At 39.2% G+C, this 20,691-nt stretch overlaps 2 protein-coding genes across 2 annotated transcripts in view; one reads left to right on the top strand and one right to left on the bottom strand.

Moving 5' to 3' along the window:
• Positions 1-5,865: 5,865 nt before the first annotated feature.
• On the bottom strand, positions 5,866-8,283 carry LOC106801651 (gametocyte-specific factor 1-like). Its single transcript, XM_087442001.1, has 5 exons — positions 8,191-8,283; positions 7,844-7,964; positions 7,582-7,683; positions 6,570-6,633; positions 5,866-5,953 (listed from the first exon to the last, which is right to left on the bottom strand). The coding sequence occupies exons 1-5, from the start codon at positions 8,281-8,283 to the stop codon at positions 5,866-5,868; spliced, it is 468 nt and encodes a 155-aa protein (XP_087298127.1).
• Positions 8,284-12,991: 4,708 nt separating this feature from the next.
• NCKAP1L (NCK associated protein 1 like) overlaps positions 12,992-20,691 on the top strand; it is a 38,827-nt gene continuing 31,127 nt past the window's right edge. The window contains exons 1-5 of the mRNA XM_004429161.3: positions 12,992-13,165; positions 14,216-14,326; positions 15,059-15,151; positions 19,705-19,761; positions 20,277-20,419. Of these exons, the coding sequence (XP_004429218.1) occupies positions 13,064-13,165; positions 14,216-14,326; positions 15,059-15,151; positions 19,705-19,761; positions 20,277-20,419 (506 nt within the window). The 5' untranslated portion in view covers positions 12,992-13,063. The remainder of the gene's footprint in view (positions 13,166-14,215; positions 14,327-15,058; positions 15,152-19,704; positions 19,762-20,276; positions 20,420-20,691) is intronic.

The following is a 20,691-nucleotide window of genomic DNA, read 5'->3' as shown; positions in this document are numbered from 1 at the left end:
GATGTAAATTTTAAGTCAAAGTTTGTAAACCATTGTTAGTTTCACTTTGGCAAGGCTTAATGAACAGATGGCTAAGGAAATGGAAACTGTTTAAAAGTTTGTCAAAAAGATGGTAGAACGGCAGAATTATGGTTTCTAACATTGTGAAATTTTGGGTTGTACATTTTTGTTTGTCCATCACCATATATATGACTCCCTTCACCCCTTGTGCCCACCCCCACCCCCACTGCCCTGGTAACCACAGTCCAGTTTTCTCTGTCCATGTGTTGGTTTATATTCCACATATGAGTGAGATCATACAGTGTTTGTCTTTCTCTTTCTGGCTTATTTCACTTAACATAATACACTCCAGGCCCACCTATGTTGTTGCAAATGGGACGATTTTGTCTTTTTTTTATGGCTGAGTAGTATTCCATTGTATATACATACCACATTTTCTTAATCCAATCGTGAGTCGAGGGACACTTAGGTTGCTTCCACTTCTTGGCTATGGTGAATAATGCTGCAATGAACATAGGGGTGCATAAGCCTCTTTGGATTGTTGATTTCAGGTGCGTTGGATAGATTCCCAGTAGTGGGATGGCTGGATCATAGGGCATCTCTATTTTTAATTCTTTGAGGAATCTCCATACCGTTTTCCATAGAGGCTGCACCAATTTGCATTCCCACCAGCTGTGTATGAGGGTTCCTGTTTCTCCACATCCTCTCCAACATTTGTTGTCTTTTGTCTTGGTGATTATAGCCATTCTAACGGGCGGGCGTGAGGTGGTATCTTAGTGTTGTTTTGATTTGCATTTCCCTGATGATTAGTGATGTTGAGCATCTTTTCATGTGCCTATTGGCCATCTGTATATCTTCCTTGGAGAAGTGTCTCTTCATTTCCTCTGCCCATTTTTTGATCGGGTTGTTTGTTTTTTTGTTGTTCAGTTGTGTGAGTTCTTTATATATTATGGAGATCAACCCCTTGTCAGATGTATGTTTTGCAAATATTCTCTCCCAGCTGGTTGGTTGTCTGTTCATCTTGATTCTGGTTTCATTTGTCTTATAAAAGCTCTTTAATCTGATAAAGTCCCACTTGTTTATTTTTTCTTTAGTTTCCCTAGTCTGGGTAGGCACGTCATCTGAAAAGATTCCTTTAAAACCAATGTCAAATAGTGTGTTGCCTATATTTTCTTCTATGAGTTTTATAGTTTCAGGTCTCACCTTCAGGTCTTTGATCCATTTTGAGTTAATTTTTGTGAATGGCGATAGCACATGGTCCACTTTCATTCTTTTGCATGTGGCTGTCCAGTTTTCCCAACACCATTTCTGGAAGAGACTTTCCTTTCTCCATTGCATGTTCTTAGCACCTTTGTCAAAAATTAGCTGTCCGTATATGTGTGGTTTTATTTCTGGGCTTTCAATTCTGTTCCATTGATCTGTGTGTCTGTTTTTGTACCAGTACCATGCTGTTTTGATTACTATTGCTTTGTAGTATGTTTTGAAGTCAGGGATTGTGATGCCTCCTGCTTTGTTCTTTTTTTTTAGGATTTCTTTAGCTATTCGGGGTCTTTTGTTGCCCCATATAAATTTTAGTATTCTTTTTTCTATTTCTGTGAAGAATGTCATTGGGATTCTGATTGAGATTGCATTGAATCTGTAGATTGCTTTAGGTAATATAGACATTTTAACTATGTTTATTCTTCCAATCCACGTGCATGGGATATCTTTCCATTTCTTTATGTCATCATAGATTTCTTTCAATAATGTCTTGTAGTTCTCATTGTATAGGTCCTTCACCTCCTTGGTAAGATTTATTCCTAGGTATTTTATTCTTTTTGATGCAATTGTAAATGGTATTATCTTTTTGAGCTCTCTTTCTGTTAGTTCATTGTTAGCATATAGAAATGCAACTGATTTTTGTAGATTGATTTTGTACCCTGCGACTTTGCTGTAGTTGTTGATTGTTTCTAATAGTTTTCCAACAGATTCTTTAGGGTTTTCTATATGTACAATCATGTCATCTGCAAATAGTGAGAGTTTCACTTCTTTGTTACCTATTTGGATTCCTTTTATTCCTTTTTCTTGCCTAATTGCTCTGGCCAAAACCTCCAGTACTATGTTGAACAGGAGTGGTGAGAGTGGGCAGCCCTGCCTCTAGAATGGCAGAATTATGCTAAAGAAATTTTACCTACTAAAAATTGTGTAAAGCACTAGTCTGGCACAGAACAGTTCTAAAATTCAAGTACTGCTGTTATTCTGATCTGTTATTCTAAGGAATGTCAAATGTTTAAACCCAAGGGTCATTTTCTCTGTGAAGCCTTCTTCTAACCTCTGCCTGGGATTAAGTTCTTACATTTTCTTGTAGCCTCCTCCCATCATCCTTCCCTCCCAGCACCTAAACCGTATGTCATACCAGTGGTTCTCAAAGTATGGTCCCCAGACCAGCAGCATCAGTATCACTTGGGAACTTGAGAAAATGAAAATTTTTGGGCCTTACTACAGACCTACTGAGTCAGAAACTCAGGGGTGAGATGCCCTACAATCTGTGTTTTAACAAGCCCTCCAAGTGATTTGGATACCCACCAAAGTTTGAGAAGTGTTGCCTAGTACTAGAGTTGTCAACACTGTTCCCTTGTCATGGACCATGGCCCCTATAGTTCTTTACACAGTGCTGCGAACATTGTAGATACTTGATTATTTGATTTGAGAGCACAGTTATATTTTGTCCGAAGCTGCAGCAACTGTGAGACATCATCTGTTTTGTAAGAGAAGATGTGAGAAGAGACTAAAATATTTGAGTTTTTTTTCTTTCCCTGTTTTATACCACAGCTGCTTGGAAAGCCTGCACAAAAAGGCCTGTAAGTATGGACCGACAGTAGGATAAGGATGTAGAACCAATGGGATACATTTTGGTACATATCTAGGACATGGGAAATGGGACCTAGCAATTTTTTGCCCCCACAGTTCATACTGTGAATGTAAGGGTGGAAACCCTAAAACCTGATTTTAGGGAAGAGACGCTATAGCTGAAAAGTCTTATTACTGTTACATAAATAAAATTTAAATCACTTTGATAGGACTTTTTGGTGAAGATGAGTGAACCTGGTTACCAAGGCTTTTGAAAGGTTGACTTATTCAGTATAAATACTTAGCCCAGGCTACTGAGTCTCTTTTTATTCCACCATGTCTATTAAGTATAAATTCTCCACATTCAGCAACTTTGATTTTTTTTGTGGGCACAGGACTAGTACGTAGTCAAGATCATGCCTCTCCTAAAGCATCTTATAGTTGAATGATAACAAATCAGAACGAAAGGAGGGTAACGGGGGCTGTAAGCTGCCGGTTACGGGAGCGTGGGGGAATAGTTAGGACTTTGGGGAATCGAGGCAGTTTTTGAGACAATTGCTTTTTTTTTTTTGAGGAAGATTAGCCCTGAGCTAACACTTGTTGCCACTTCTTCTCTTTTTTGCTGAGGAAGATTGGCCCTGGGCTCACATCCCTGCCCATCTTCCTCTACTTTATATGGGATGCTGCCACAGCATGGCTTGATAAGTGGTGCGTAGGGCCACGCCCGGGATCTGAACCTGTGAACGCCAGGCTGTGGAAGCGGAGCGCACAAACTTAACTGCTACGCCACAGGCTGGCGCTGAGAGAATTACTTTTAAACTTTCCTTTTTCTTTTAAAGTAAGTATTTTTCCATAAGTTTGGTCTTTTTGAAGCTTTGAATAAATGTTGTGTTAGAAGCCAAAAAAGTGATGTTTTAGTTGCTATTGTGCCTTCTTCCAAGGGGCTCAAAACTTCTTAAAGCAAGATTTGAGTAGATCTGGCCCCAGTATGTGGAATTACACAACTGCCTAATAAGTGATGTTTTATCCCTTAAGATTTGGGTGGCTGACTTGGTTTGTCTGGGTGTCCCAGGGTAATTATTGTTCCTCCTTTCATGCTCAAGAGTGTCTTGGTTTGGAGGAAAAATTATATGGTCCCCACTTAAGACTGCGTGGCCTTTTAGGGGAAGATTCCGTATACCTAAAATATGATAAAGGAAGACATCTTTATCTTTTTGGGCCATTTTTCCTGGGAAACATTCTTTGTTTTTATATAGTCTGGTGTTATACCAAAGTGTAATTTAAAAAATTCAAAATATGTGTAAGGCCTTAGTCCAGAGATAAAAGTAAATCTTGTTTATATTATATAAATCTAGAGAAAGTAGCCTCCCTTTGTACAAAGTATACTAGAATGTGCTAGATACTAAGTGTCTAGTTTTTCTCTCTTCTATTTTTTGTTTTAACTGAAGAAAAAAGATCGTTTAAAAAGGATCTAGAAAATAGATAGGGATAAGTCTCATAAGTGCAGAAAATGTTCATTGAACTACAACTTTTTTTTTTTTTGTGAGGTAGATTAGCCCTGAGCTAACATCCACTGCCCATCCTCCTCTTTTTCCTGAGGAAGATTGGCCCTGAGCTAACATCTGTGCCCATCTTCCTCTATTTTATACGGGAGGCCGCCACAGCATGGCTTGACAAGTGGTATGTTGGTGTGCCCGGCATCCGAAACTACAAACCCCGGGCAGCTGAAGCAGAGCATGTGCACTTAACCTCTACGCTACCCGGCTGCCCCCTACAACTTCTACTTTAATTGTAAGTTTAAATATACCTGAACTAATCAGTAAACTAGCAAAAACCCCAAGTCATTATTTTAAAAGGATTAGCTAGCTGCAATAAAAAATTACAGCTTAAGAGGAACTAACTTTGGCCTGTTATAAATTGGGTCATGGTTCAGTTTAAGCACCAAATATTTGAATATCTACTAGATGCACAGCACCAGGCTAGTGGTGTAGCAAATGCAGAGCAACATGTGATTCTGACTTCCCTGGTGAAGGTTTGGGGTGTGGTTGAGGTTGGAGACAGGGAAGATTTAAATGAGGTGAGGATTAAGAATTGGACTTAAAAAAAAAAAAGCTAGAACAGGGATTTGAATGGTTGAAGGGCAAGGGGTGGTGACATTTTAAAATGGACAGAATGAAAAAGGCATGTTTAAGATGGGAGTAAACCGACCTCTACCGAGTTAGGACGGTAGATTTGGAGCCATGTTTCAAACGCAGCTTGTCATAAAAAGTGTATCCTTTAAGCATGGAAAATTTGCAGAGAGAATTGATTGAAGAAGGTTAATCTCATGGTCAGACAGTAAATGACTTGGAGATAGGAGGAAAAAATTGGAGGAAAAAATTGGAGGATAAAGAACCTAGTTAAGGAATAGCATTTTAGTCCACATGGTGGCTGTATTTCCCCTACTAAGGGGAATAGGCAAATAAGCCTTCTAGCCTTTTGGTTGACAAAGAGGATATAAAAACAAGGAAGAATAAAAAGCAAAATGAAGCTTGTCATAGGAAAAATATTCTTTATTTAAATAAAAACATTTTAAGATGCCAATAATGATCAGAGTTGTTATCTAAAACTTGACAGTTAAGATTTCCCCAAAGTTTTGAAAAGATTTTAATAAATCTTCCATCTTCTGGCTCTTTAATCCACAACTCCATCAGTTTTTCTGACCTATGGGTAGAAAGAGAACATTGAGGTAGTATCGTTTTGATAGCAAGTATTTTTATGGAAGACATAAGCTTGATGTGTGTGAGTAGCATTTCAAATAGAGTTCTAGACAGCTCTTTCTCTAGAGTCTGATTTAAAGCCATTAGGAATTTCCCTGCATTCTTTCGAGGAGGGAAAGAGGACTTAGAATAGAAAATATGATATGTTTATTTTTTAAAGAAAAAAATCTTGTCTAAGAATATTTGAAGATATAGAATAGAACATTAGTGATATAAGTTAAAACTATGTTAATGTGTTAAGAACTATGTTAATATATGTTAAAACTACGATATTAGTTTAAAAAGTTACTCTACCTTTTCTCCAGGACTTATAGTTGTTGGGATGTTTATCCTCCATAGTCTCTTTTTTTATGTCTCTTGAGTCACTGTAGGAGATGACCAAAAGAGGGAAGTTAGTTGGAAACCAGAACTAGAGAATTAGTCTAGATAACTAGTTCTAGGAGATTAAAGCTACTTTATCAAAAATAGTTGATATTACTAAATGTCAGACTAGGAATTATTGATTTTGTGCTATTTTGTGTGAAAACATCCTATTTTGTGTTTGATTTTGTGTGATTTTCTGCCTTATGTAGTTCCTTTGCACTTCCCTTCCCCAGTGTATGTGGTGGGTAACTTCATTGATGGCTCCCCTAACTCCTGGATGTGCCCTTCAAGCTTGTTTGGTTGGGGATCCTGATCCGGTTCAGTATAGTATACTAATTCTTTTCTCTTCCTAGTTTTAGGAATTGGTTTTTTATTCCTTGAAAATCTTACACAGAATCAAGAACCTTGTGTAATTAAGTCCTTCATGGATTCAAGTCCTGAGTGGAGCCTTAGGGAATGGAAGTACTCAGGGCCCATGAATACAGCTCTTTTAAAATTTGTAATGAAAGCTTAGGCATCTGCCACACCTAGGACCTTGTGGCCATCTCACTTTAAGAGTCCAACTTAAAGGTATTCAGTTCTCTATTCCAATAACTTCTATAAGATGACTTATCTTACCTTTCACAAACCAGCATTTTGGGAGCAAATGTCTTAAGAACAAATGAAGAATGATGTGTGTTATCTAGAAAGAAAGCAAGAAGAAATAACAAGTACTAAGCATTTCTACATTGTTGTGGAGAAGGCCAGCTGGCAGCAGAGATTTGAGTTTCCCTTCCATAGTTGTTACTGGGAAGTGGCTGCTCTGCCAGGGATGACATTCCCACCGTCCTTACATTTAGGTACGGTCATGTGACTAGTTTTGGAATGTGAGTGGAAGTATTCTCTTCTGGGCTGAGGTGGTTAAGAGGCAGCTGCACCTTCTCCATTCTCTCTTTGTGGCAGCTGGGAAGCCAAGTGTGGAAGGTGACAGTCACAAGATGAAAAGAACCTGTGTTCTTGAATCACCACCCCACTGAAGACTTGCATTGGGATTATATACAAGGAAAACTTCTGTTGTATTAAACCATGATATTAACACAATTTGGACTTTATCTGTTAAAAGAGCTTGCATTGTTCTAACATATATTTTTAATATTGATCTACCTTATAAGGTAGATATTATTCCTTTTATAGATGAGGAAGATGTGTTTGAGAAGTAACTTCTTCCTAAGGCCAGAGCAGATAGTTGACCCTAGATCTGACTGAAAAGTTAGTGAGTTCTCCACTGTAACATACGGCATCCTAGAGCAACGATGTTACTTGAGATAGGATAAATCCCAACCTTTCAGATTACAAGTTTCAGTATTATACCAGTAGTTTTTCCTATGGAAAGTGACCAGGTATTTGTAAGATAAGAAGAATCTTTTAACTGTTGTAAGTGAATTTAGATTTTAATTAGACTCCTTTTTACTGGGTTGCATCTCAAGACAGATGAAATTTCCAGATTTACTATTTTGATTGTTTTGGTGAAGGATTTTGTGGGAGGAGTATCAAGACTTAATTATTCAGGGCTGCAGTCCTTATTAGCTATGAAGGACATAGAGTCCAAGCCTTCATTTAGGACTATGTCCACTGTTTCACCATTGCTCACCTACATTCCAGATGTCAGGGTCAGGAATCTGATTGGCAGCATTAGCAAGTTTTTCATTTGGTTCCAAACATGGAGAAATAATGTTTGGAAGGTGAAATGGCTCTGAAATAAAGCAGACCAGAAGTTATAGAAACAGAGTAGAAACTTCCTTTTGTTTTTTATTTCTCTCATTTGGCTAAGACTTCCATGGCTATAAAACATGGAGGGCAGGGGACAATAGAACTTGATGGTCACTTATCTGCCCCCCAAATAAAAAACTTACCATCATCTACAGCAGTTCTGTTGATACAGTTAGCCTCATGTTCCTTGAGCCTTTTGATTGGGACCACATGACAAGCATTATATTTGCAGTTAGCCATCTTTTTAGCTATCTTTGGATTTTTCTAGAAGGAAAAAGTTCTTGTTAAATGGCTGTTAGGTTTTGCATGTATTCCACCTTCCATTCCTTTCTGGGAGTGCGGAAGACATACCATATTCAACATGAAGAACTGCCAGATGCTATGTGTGGTCAGAAGCTTGTTCTTTTTTTAAAAAAGTCTTTAAACTTTTATAGTCTGAGCTTACTTTTCTCCCTCCAGTGACCTAACAGTTCTTATCAGGAAAACTTACCTTTCTACATGCTGCCAGGTGGTACTGTAACCTGCTGGCTGGCATCCTGTGGTTTGGGTCGTAAGGACATATTTCTATGGCTTCTGGCTCCATGAGGCCTCAATAGCAGGAAGCATGGGTTGGCAAAGAAAATATCAACATTTAAGATCAGTAGCCTTGACATAGGCCTATTTTCTGTTATCAAAAGAGTGGTGTGAAATATATGGGTATCTTGAGTCTTACCTATGAAAATTTTGGATCACTAACACAATAGCCTAGCCAGTTAGATAATAGGAGAAATTCGCTGCTTATATGCCTTGGAAGACCAAAAATTAGCATTTGTACATATTTTTTGGTCTTATAGGTTGTTTTTACTAGAGTGCTTTGCCCCCGAATAGAGTATTAAACAGGGAGGTTTCCTTGGAAAACTCACAGCAGTCGGGTAAGATGAAGTTTAACACCATAAGATTGAGTGCTGGAGAAAGCAAGCCTGGGGCAGCTGGTTCCCTCACTGTTCAGCATTGCTCCCTCCCATCTCTTCACCAAACCTATCTAAATTAAGCTCTTTGCCAAACGAGGATGCTATTTGTCAGATAGGTCAGCACAGACGCTTTTGGGGAGAGGGGATTGGAAGAATGAACAGTAGTATGTTCAGGTTCGGGCTACCTTATAATTATCTGAGAATGTCAGTCTGAAATCTCTCAAGTTGTAGGTATTAACAAATGAAGACTCCTAGAAGTGAACTAAGAATACACCATCTCAAATCTGCCGCATTTTACTGCCAATAGGAGGCCTACTTTCCCTTATGGCTAGCTGTCTTGAGCTATCCTAGCGGAGTTTCACTTCAGGGACTCCCAAATTTCCCGGTAACAGCTACAGCTGCGATTTCTGCAAAGCAGGGACAGCATGGTCTGTTGGGGGGAAAAAAGATCAAGGCAGACTAGCATACGCAGTAGGGATAGAAAAGCCCATTTCAATTCTGCTGTGCATCATGCCTAGGGCATAGACAAAGGGCACAGAGCTAGACAGTTAAATGTCAGATTTTCCTGAGGGCATTAGGTGATTAAGTCCAGGGATTTAGACTCAGATACGTTTCAGGAATACAGGCCACGGTGGTTCTTTGAAGCTTACACTGCATATTAATGATTATATTAGAGCCGTGCCATGAACACTTAATATGAAGTGAATTTGCTCTCTGGAAAATAGAAGGCTGCGTATAATCCAATATTGTATAGTTATCTTTAGATGTAAAGATAATGGAAAAAGAGCTTTAATATCTAAATGTAGCCTTTAGATAACTCCAAACCCTTATTTTAGCCAGCAGCCTAGAAAAGTATGAAGTTTGACCAGATTCATAAGGATGGCAGCGATGAAGGCCTATTCATTCAGAATAGGCAGCGAGAATTGGTGACCTTGGATCATTCACCTAATTATTGATAGCTGAATATCCTATGTAGAGAGGCCAAGACTATGTGGTTTAATCGTGTTAGACTTGGCAAGAGTATTCTAACCTTGACACTTAAACCTAGTCTGAAGGCTCTTGAGACCTCCCTTATTCTTGAAGCAGTGTCTCTCAAGAATCCAAAGGGAAGTGTCCCTTGAAGAGGAAGACAATCCTGTATGGCAAAACAAGGCAAATAGCTGAAGTTTGAGGAGCGGGAAGGCACAGTACCTTTCAGTTAAGTGATGTGAATCAGCTTTCTGTGCAAGCTACTCAGTTCCTCCTCTCCCACCATATGTTCTATGGTTTCTCAGAGGTTTGGAAGTTTTTGATGTCATAGTTAAGTCTTGGAGAAGTGGTTCTCAATCCTGGTTGTGCATGAGAATCACTGAGTAGTTTTAAAGTAATAGGTCCTTTAGCCTCACTCCAGAACTATTGGATTAGAACCTTCATGAATGGGGTCTGGCTAACTGTGGCTTTAAAAGAGTTCCACAGGGGATTCTGATTTGTAGCCAGGGTTACTAGGCCCTGTTCTGGGGTAATTAAACTATGCTTAGAAGGATTTCTCGAGTTTCCAGGAGGAACTGCTGCATATCTTTCCAATGAAGTTTCTCTAAAGTATACCAGCCAGCATGATTAGTCCCATCTTTAAACCTGGCCTTTTACTTTATGAGATGCCAAATGGAATTCCACAGAAAGTGATGTAAGCTCACTACATACTAAAAAAAAACAAAAAAACAAAAAAACAAAATTTTTTGTTTTTGGCATTCCTAATCCAGAGTACCAGTCTTGGGCCATACGTTTACATATGCATTTCATATAGTAATAATTTCCACAGTTGTATGAGGGATTACCACCATTTTATAGATTAGAAAACCAACTCGGTGGAGAGAGCCTAAAGTTACAAAGCTAGTAAGTGTTTGAGTACCATTATTAACATTATTTGAAGTAATACATGTAGGGCACTTAAAATATCTGGTACATTGTAATAACTAGGTCATCACTTTACGTGTAGTAACTTATTTAATACACAAAATATCCTTATGAGAGAGGAACTAGTATCAATATCTCCATTTTACAGACAGGGAAACTGAGTCAGAGCTGCTAAGTGATCGAGTTGGGATGTGAACCCAAGCTATCTGGCTCCAGAACCTGACCTCTTAGCCTCTAAGTCATAAGGCTGAGCCTGCTGTGCTCAACTACATTTGAGCCCCAAAGTTTGTCTGATGCCAAAAATGTAGGCTTTTCCTTTATACCAAGCACAGGCAAATAAGTGTTTCCAGGGTCCAGCAATCTTACAGTTCAGCTGAGGAGGCAGTATAATATGAAATGGGCAATTAAAAGTGAAACCTGATTTAGATGTAAAATATGTGGTCTAGACCAAACTGTAGGAGTTCAGCGAGGCCTGGACTTGGGACTATTTTGAGGTAGATCCAGAAGGTTGACTAGGATTTGGGTCAGCAAGAGGGAAAGCATATAGAAGTGAGAAAGGCAGAAATGAACATGGCACACGCCCCACTAGGTTGGGGAGTACGTATTAGGGGACAGCAGAAAATAAGATTGACTTGGTATGGAGGGTCTTCAACAAAACTTTTAGGATGAAGATAAGAAACGCAAGTGAGAAAGATCTAGTAGAACTATACTAACCTGTAAGAAGGCTGCTGTACTGCTGCTCAGCTTCCTAGATGCTGGGGGAGAATAAAGATGCCTGCTCTTTATTCGCCCCCATTAAGGTGAAAGACCAATAGAAATCCCACAAATCTTGTTAGTAGAACCTACGTTTCTTTGGTAACAGCAGGTGATTCATATCTTCAGGACCAATATCACCTTTTGTGAGGCCCATTGCTTTCTAGGGACACAATCCAGTAAATAAACCGGAAGGCAGATTCTATTTTTCCAAAAAATGCAAAGTCTCCCTTAGAGATGTTTGAAATGTCATGTGTTAAGCATTTCGATCTTCTTGTTTCTTTAAAAAATACATTCTCTTGGGAGCAAACATATTAAGTTCCTCAAATAATAATGCTAATCAGCTCTCCTCTCCCTCTGTCCCAGGATTTATTGGGACAATGTGAGAGTCCTGGGTATGGAAAGTGGGAATGGTTGAAACGTGGGGAAAAGTTATTGGAAAGGAGGTCAATATGAAGACAACTCTGATTTAGAATTTTTCTGAGGATCTTCTGCTTTTTGCCTAGAAAGAAACTTGAAAGCGAGGTGGTTTTCTTGAGTTAGGGAGTTAAGGCCTGGTTGGAATGGCAAGAAAATTTTAGTGCTAAAATTCATCCAGCCTTTTAAGATTTAAAGTCTATTATTAATTTCTCCTTGTTAATCTCAGTTAATTTGGTTCTTCTTCATGGGGCCTATTTTCCAATTTAGTCTGAATAATTCAACAGGTAAATCTGTGTATTTGTTGAGTGGCTACTGTGTCCAAGAGGTAGTATTCTAGATCAGTGTTTCTTAACATGTGTCCGATGGAACATTTGCACCAAAACGTCCTAGGGTACTTATAAATGCAGACTTCTAGGCCCCACTGCAGACCTACCAATCCTGAATCTCAGGGGATAGAATTGATCTCAGTTTCTTAAGCATCTTTAAGAACTATTGCACTAGAGCAGTGGTTCTCAAACTTGACAGTGCATTGGAATCATCTGGAGGGCTTGTTAAAACACAGCGTGCTAGATCCAACCCCAGAGTTTTAGATTCAGTAGGTCTGGGATGGGCGCTGAGAATTTTTATGTGTAACTAGTTTCCAGGTGATGCTAATGTGACCACACTTTGAGAATCACTGAAATACAGCATTGTGAGGGATATAAAGAAATATTAGATACAATTCCTGTCATTAAGCAGCTAATGATGTAGTTGGAGAAGATAAGACATACACTTAAAAATATAACAAGGATTACAATGTTATAGATAATATTTGACATTGGGTGGGGTAATTAGGAGGAGTTAGGATTTGATCTGGGCCCTAAAAGATGGATCGGCCTAAGGTTCAGTAGAGGATAACATAGGCATTCCTGATAGGGATATTAAAGAGGGAAAGTATAAAGGTGTATGGGAATCGGGTGGTGGAGGCTCATTTGTCTGGTGTAGATCTTTGTAATAGGACACTAGTGGAGGGCTGAGGCCAAAAAGGTTGGTACCAGACTGTGAAGAGCCTTGAAAGCCTGTCCCTCCCCCCTCCTCCACCCATTTCACAGTCTTACCAAAAATGCTACACAGCTAGAAAGAGGAAGTCTTGCCTGCTGAGTGTGCAAGAGGAAGCACAAGAAGATTCTGAGGGCCTGTGAGCCGTAATGACTGCTTTCACCCATGAGCCAATAGCAGAGACAAAAGGAAGACCAGCGCACCAACCAGGCTGGGTGCCTCCGCCCAGAGGGTGTCAGCACCCAAGCTGAAAGTGTTTGGGGAGATCAGGCGTTGCTGTCTGGGCGCTCCTCTCTCTCGGTGGTCATCATGTCTTTGACCTCGGCCTACCAGCATAAATTAGCAGAGAAGCTCACTATCCTGAATGATCGGGGTCAAGGGGTTCTCATCCGTATGTATAACATCAAGAAGGTAAGTATGAGCAACTAGACTAGTACTGATCATTCCAGCAATAGTAGGGCAGGGAACCCCGAGGCCTCCTTTCTCCTGCTGCTTTAACTGGCCTTCAATCACTTGATTATAAAGGCCAGCCAGTGCTGGGAGGTGGAAAGGGAGGCATTTTTTCAGGGCATCGCCTTTCTAGGTATGATTCTCGCCTCAATGAGAGTGTCTGCTTTCTGCTGGGTGTGGGGGTAGGGGTGGGGTGGGAAATAATTGTGTTCTGAGTCACTTGGATAAAGGTCTGGGGTCTAGGATTCTGGGTCTTATTGTTTATTGCTGATCCCCCACACTCTGCAGATATCCAAAGTTGGGTCTCTGGGAAAAACTTTCCCATGGAAGTACTCCCCTAAAAGGAAAAAATAGATATGATATTTAGATAAAAAAAGGGTAAGTGCCTTCTGAGGTACTTAGAGTCTGGGACAGTTCATGCTGTGGTTGTGTATGTGTGTGTTTAGGATGTGAACTGTGGAACTGGGAGAAGCTGGTGGCAAGAGGTGGCTGGAGCTGGGCCCAGGGAAGTGAAGAGGTGGAGACAGGGGTGGGAGTAGGGAGTTTCTGGAAGAGAAAATAGGGGACTTAGGAGAGGGAACTTCTGTTCATTTTGTAATAAGACAAATCACCAGGTTTCTCTGGCCCCGTGTCTCCTGTAAATGCCCTTTGGGATGAGATACTTGTCTAGTGGACATAATGGTGACACTGAGTCTCCCACAAAGTCCTGAGCAGCTGCTGGTCTCACTCCTTCCGGCTTCAGCGGAGCGGGGGCAGGGAGCTTCCTCTTTGTGCTAGGGCCAAGCAGACTTTAAGCTTTCCCCAGCAAGCAAGATCCCCAGGTTATTCGGCTCTTCTGATGGTTGGCTTAATGTCCTGGAACTCGTTCCTGACCTGCTCTTATGCTTTTGTAGTTAATTCCCAGATTCCCTTTTCCTAAGACAGATTGTATGAGAATGAATGATGCAGGAAGAGGTATGTTTCTGAGGGGCAGGAGGAGGGGTTGAAATACAGTGTGGTTTATCTGTTCAGACTTGTTCAGACCCCAAATCCAAGCCACCTTTCTTACTGGAAAAGTCCATGGAATCATCTCTCAAGTATATCAACAAGAAATTTCCCACCATAGACGTCCGAAACAGCACGGTGAGAATGTGATCCCTCTTCCCTCCTTTCTCTGAAATAACTCTATGCTTGGATGGCTCAAACTCTCCTCTTTTGACTGTCTCTCTTTGAACTTGGCAGAGGATGGAGTAGCCTTCTTTTAGTTTTCCTAAGCTCGACCGCATGTCTTCACTTTGTTGTAGTCTTGAGAATTCTGAAATAAAATGGGATTCTCCCGGGGTGAGCTGGAGCAAAGCATTGCCCCTTTCTCCATTGCAAGATTCATGAGAATGCTTTGTTCTTGTGGAGGAAGATAGCTCTAACAACCCAGCAGAGTGTATAGATTTTATTGTTCTTCCTGTTTTGCACTCAGTGTTTCCTTGCTATTGTCTTAGACTTAGGCATCTAGTGGCATATCCCTTACTTCTCCCTTGTTAAATGTTAGCCCTAGATTTCTTACCATCTGATCTGTACCATCTTCTCATTCTGCTTTTTTTGATTTTGATATAAATAGTAAACCTCTTTGCCTGAAAGGGGCCTTGAAATTTCTTCTCATTTAGCACTCTATCTAGTCAGGATCGTATACAACTATCCTACCTAGATAGAGAATCTCGTCTGTTTCAAGAGATTTTCCAACTTCGTCTGTCAGTGTATTTCAAGCCTCTTTAAGAACGTTTTAGTTTATAACCCCTATTCTTCTTGGGTTACTTTGATGAATTGTCTTCTTATTTTGTGTTTTTTAGAAAAATTCATTTTGTTTTGTGTTTCTCTCAGCAACATTTAGGACCAGTACATCGGGAAAAATCTGAGATAGTTAGATTTCTCACCAACTACTACCAGTCATTTGTGGATGTCATGGAATTTCGGGTGAGTGCTCTCTAGCCCAGGTCCGCAGGGTAGGCCCTGTCCTTGGGAGGCTATTCCTGCTTTAGTAGTTGTTCATTTATGTTGCTTAACACTGTTTCTTGAAAAAATAAGATGTACTGATAGGAAAGGATACCTAAGTTGCACTGTTAAATGAAAGTGAGTTGCAGAATAGTGCATCATACAGTTATATTTTTATTTTAAAAGATACATAAGCTTACATACACGTTGTATTAGTACATACATAAGAAAGATTTGGAATATTATACATTAAACTATTAAAAATAACTGCCTTTGTGGGTGGATTAGGATCAGCTTTAATTTATTAAACTATACATTTTTGTATTGAGTTACAAATTTTTAAATATTATTCCCCAATATTTTATTACAAATCTACTGAAAAATTCCAAGAGTAGTACAATGAATATTGTTCTATTCTTCTTCTGAATATCCCATTTGTTAGTATTTTGCCATGTCTGCTTATCTTTATTTTTTTCCAGACCATTTGAGTTGGCTGCAGACATCGTGACATTTCCCTCACTAAATACTTTAGCATACATCTGCTAAGAACATTTTCTTACATAACTCTAATACAATTATCATACTCAGGAAATGTAACATTGCTACAATATTATTAGTTAATACATAGCCCATATTCCCATTCCTCTAGTTGTCTCAAGGAGCATACATTGAATTTAGTTGTCATGTCTCCTTAGTCTTTAATCTAGAATAATTCCCGCTTTTTTTTTTGTCTTTTATGACGCTGACCTTTTTGAAGAGTCCAGACTAGTTCTTTTTCAGAATATCCTTCCATTTGGATTTGTCTGATTGTTAACACTGTTTGGTAGTGACAATACATGGATGATATTTTATTTGTGTTTTAAACAATGAGCAAGTACTATTTTTGTCAATGTAAGCAAACTGTAAAAAATTATTTAGTCCAATGTTTTTGAAGGGCAAATTGATAATCTGTTTCAAAAGTCTTAAAAAAACATACTTTTTTAATTTTAGTTTTTTTATTGATGTCATAATAGTTTATAATATTGTGAAATTTTGGTTGTACATTATTGTTTGTCAGTCACCATATACATGCCTCCCTTCACCCCTGTGCCCAAGCCCAACCCTCTTGCCCCGGGTAACCACCATACAGTTCTCTCTGCCTGTGTGTTGGTTTATATTCCACATGTGAGTGAAATCATGCGGTGTTTGTCTTTCTCTCTCTGGCTTATTTCACTTAACATGATACCCTCCAGGTCCATCCGTGTTGTTGCAAATGGGATGATTTTGAAAAGACATACTTTTTAATGTAGCAATTCTACTTCTAGAAATTTGTTTTAAGGAAACAATCAGATAGAAGTGCAAAGATATATGTACAAGAATGTACTCTATTGCATTATTTATGATAGTGACGACCTGATAATTGATGTATCCAATAAATAGAGGTTTGGTTAAAAGTTTAGAGTATATGTTTATAAATGAATATTATGCAGCTGTTGAAGATGATAATATATATTTATGTTAATTGGCATGGAAAAATATTCTTCACATGTTCTTTAGTGTAAAAGCAAATTACAATACAGCTTAAGACATAAGATGTCCCTGAAATGTATGTTTACATAGATAAGCATGTATAAAGAAGAAGGGAACTTCTGACCGATGGGATTAAGAGGGGTTTTAAAACTAATTAAAGTTATGCTTGTCTGTATTTTCTAACTTTTCTGCAATGAACATGTGTTATTTATTTATTCAAGAAGTAACACAAATTTTAGCCATCTGAGCAATCCAAGTTTGTGATGGTATTATAGTATTTCTTCGGATGATACAAGAGTGTGGGACGCTGCCTTGGGTGCCCTGCGTCTACCGTAGGGAGCTAATCCAGGCCATTCATCAGAGCACACAATGAAGAGAGAAATGGGGCCAGGTCAGAAGTTACTAATCTTGGAACTGAGAGTAGTGGTTAGGAAGAAGGTAGGCAGTGGTGGAGGTAGTGGAAAGAATGCTGCAAGCATATAAAAAAGCCTCTTACTAGGAAAACTTGGGAGTCCAAAGGAGATTTTAGGACGTTTTCTGGTTGCTGTAGTGGTCAAGTTCTGAAGCCCAAGGCATTTGGTATGGCTTATTTAGGGCAGGAAGTGAAATAGAGACAGTGAAGTATTGTGCATTATAAAGTAGCTAGGCTCTGAATCAGGCAGAGCTGGTTTCAAATCTCAGCTCTACCACTTATAAGATGTATGACTTTAGACAAGAAACTCTTTGAATCCCAGTTTTGCTATCTGTAAAATGGGGAAATAGGATTTACTACATGGTATTTGTGACATTTAAATGAGATAATGCATGGGAAACATCTAGCTCAGTGTTTAGCATATAGTAAAGTAATAGGCCAAAAAATGTTAATTCCATTCCCTTCTGATTCTTGTCTTTAGAGTATAAGGCTTGTATAGTGACATTGGTTGTGTGAGTGGCTGAAATTGAACCTCAGCTATATCCCGTGGGAACCGGGTTGCAGGAAGGAGTTGTAGAAAGACCCTTCTAGCAAATGAGGCAGCATAGACCTAGACAGAGGATTAGAGGTCATGTAGCATAGAAGGAACATCACGGGCTCTGGGTTCTAACTCTGGTACTATCCCTTACTAGCTTTGTGATCTTGGGCAAGTTTCTTAACTGATCTTAGCTTCAATTTAATTAAATTGATGTTAATTTAAATACAGCCTTTTTGGAAAGAGAACTTGGAAACATTTTTTCCCATACATTTTAATAAGTTTGAAAAATGTACACACCTGTGTAATAACCACCACAATCAAAGCATAGAAAACTTCCATCACCCCAAAGGTTCCCTGTGCCTTTTTTCCCCAGTCAATCCTTACGTCGCCAACTCCTGGCCCCAGGGAAACACTGATCTGCTTTTCAGATTAGATTTTTCTTTTACAGAGGTCCGTATATTAGAATCTATACAGTGTGTATTCTTTTTTCACTTTCACTCTTCATGATGTTTTTGAGATTTCTCTGTGTTGTTTCATATGTCTGCAATTCATTTCCTATTTTTTCTGAATATTATTCCATGGTATGGATACAATTTGTTTATCCTTTTACCTGTTGATGGACATTTGGGCTGTGTCCAGTTTTTGGCCATTATGCGTAAGTTGCTATAAATCATTGTGGAGACATAGTTTTCATTTCACTTGGGCAAATAATCTAGAAGATGAATTGCTAAATCGTGTGGCATGTATATGTTTAATTTTATAAGAAACTGCCAAGTTTTTCCAAAGTCATTGTTTCATTTTCCCCTCCCATCAGCAATATATTAGTGTTTCAGCTGCTTCACCTTCTCATCAACACTTGCTATCATCAGACTTAAATTTTAGCCATTCTAATGGGTACGTAGTGTTATCTCATTGTGGTTTGAATTTGCATTTTCCTGATGACTACTATTGTTGAGCATCTTTTCATGTGCTTATTGGCCATTTGTATATTTTTTATTGTAAATTACCTGTTCAAATCTTTTGGCAACATATTTTAAAAATAAAAATATATACACTCTTTGATCTAGCAGTTCCACTTCTGTAGAAATGAAAGTACCAATATGCAGTGGATAGGCCAGGAATTGGGAGCAAAGCAAATGCCCCTCAGAGGGAAAAAGGCCGAATGAATTGGCCACACCATGGGCTGTCATGTGGCCATTAAAAAGAAGTGCCTTAGTGCCCTACCAGATGACTTTGAGGACTTTTAGCAGGTAAGGTTGAACAAGAAAAGCAAATGACAGGAAGGGTGTAATATTTTCTCAATTTTGTAACACGATGATGATCAAAAAAGCCTGTCTCTCTAGCTCTCTCTTTTTCTCCCTCTCCCTGAATAAGATTGTATAAATAGGGAGAAAATTAAGAAAGGATATACCAGGTTGTTCAACTGGTTTACCTGGGGGTTGGGGAAGGATGGAGGGTGGGTGCTCATGTGGGGGGAGGGAAGTGTCCACAATAAAACTGCATATTTATTTAGGTAAAATTATGTATGAAAGAAAAAGAATCCCTATCATACTGGAATAAAGGTTAAATGAAGTATATGCAAATTATCTAGTAAGTACTTAGCACATGGTAGGTGATCAGTGAATAGAAACACATGGAAAGTTGGGTCATATTCCCATTTGTTAATGATTAACTTTTGAGAACAGGAGATGGAATCCAAGAACAGACTGACCTTGGGATATGTCAATAAAAATGGGTCTGATTTTTTGGCATTTAAGAAGCAGCCTATCAGAATCTGCATTTTGTAACCTTTTTTGCGCAGGAAGGAGGCACTGGGATGATAAGATCAGGGAGACTGTGTATAAGATAGTAGTGACTTGTGCCTGTAGAAACATGGGCATTTGGCAGGGTGAGCCTGATAGGGGCTCACTGAGGGCTTCCTGAGGAGGAACGGCCTCTATTCAGCAATGCCTCCCTTCTGTTACTCGGTGGCTCTCTAGGACCTATAAGGGAGAGAACCCTTCCCTTCAAATTCTGGTAGTACATGTCATCTTCTCTTTATTCTTTATTCATTCTCATCTCCAATTCTACCCCCAGGATCATGTATATGAACTTCTCAACACCATTGATGCCTGCCAGTGTCATTTTGATATCGTAAGATTCTTTGTAATTCTCTTCTATCGTAGAGCTATAGAAAAGGCCTTGGCTGGGATTGTGTGGGGTGGGATGGGACTGGAAGAATGGCTATTCCTCTAGGACTATAATATAATATATAATATATTATAATATATATAATATACTATATAATGAATGAATGGCTATTCATTCTAGGACTATAATTCTTTTGTAAAAAGTGCTGAAATTAAAGTGTATCTACATGTTAAGCAGATCAGCAATGTGATTTATTTAATATGAAAGTTAAACAAAAATGTTCTCATTCCACCTCCTCCAACCCCAAACGCTACATTATTTCCTGGCCTCATTGCATCTTGAGCTCACTTTCAGCTCCTGACTTTTCTTCCAATTTTCCCTTTCTGAGTTTTCAATCCTGTCAGTTCCTCCTTCTCAATAGACCCTTTCAGAGTCTATTTAGCACTTCCTGGAATGGTTGGGGTAGTAGAGGTTAATTGATCTTGCTCTTCTTGGGTTCCTCTGTGTTTTCCTTGTAGAGTCTCAACTTTGACTTCACTCGGAGTTACCTGGACTTGATCGTGACTTACACCTCAGTTATTTTACTTCTGTCACGGATTGAGGATCGACGGATACTCATTGGCATGTACAACTGTGCGCATGAGATGCTGCACGGGCATGGGTGAGTTAGGGGTATAGAAGATGAAGAATCTCAGACACCGTGCTGTGAGGTAGAGGGTGGCACAACGGAAATAGATGCCATGCTTTCTCATATGAGAACCTGTAATCTACACGATGACCCAGGCAAAATAAAACAACTTAGAATGCTTATAAGTGCATACACTGACAAGTGCACTTTTACATATAGTTAACTCTTGAATATCTGCTAGTGGCTTATCCAGTTTGCATTGTCTCTGACCAGTTTTTAATCCTGGGCTGGCTTCCACTCTGCTT

The sequence above is a fragment of the Ceratotherium simum genome, chromosome 17, assembly GCF_057802395.1.
Source record: "Ceratotherium simum simum isolate JZ-2026a chromosome 17, ASM5780239v1, whole genome shotgun sequence".
Classification (NCBI taxonomy): Eukaryota; Metazoa; Chordata; class Mammalia; order Perissodactyla; family Rhinocerotidae; genus Ceratotherium; species Ceratotherium simum.
Note: the sequence above shows the minus strand (reverse complement) of the source record. Positions and strands in the feature narration are given on the sequence as shown.

What these genes read in the sequence shown, in the direction of transcription:
- LOC106801651 (XM_087442001.1), bottom strand. Translation starts at nt 8,283, where the DNA reads ATGGAGCCAGAAGCCATAGAAATATGTCCTTACGACCCAAACCACAGG. An exon ending in CAGAACTGCTGTAGATGATG is followed by an intron (nt 7,684 to 7,843) that starts GTAAGTTTTTTA and finishes GCTTTATTTCAG; the next exon opens with AGCCATTTCACCTTCCAAAC. An exon ending in CCCTGACATCTGGAATGTAG is followed by an intron (nt 6,634 to 7,581) that starts GTGAGCAATGGT and finishes CTTTCTTTCTAG; the next exon opens with ATAACACACATCATTCTTCA.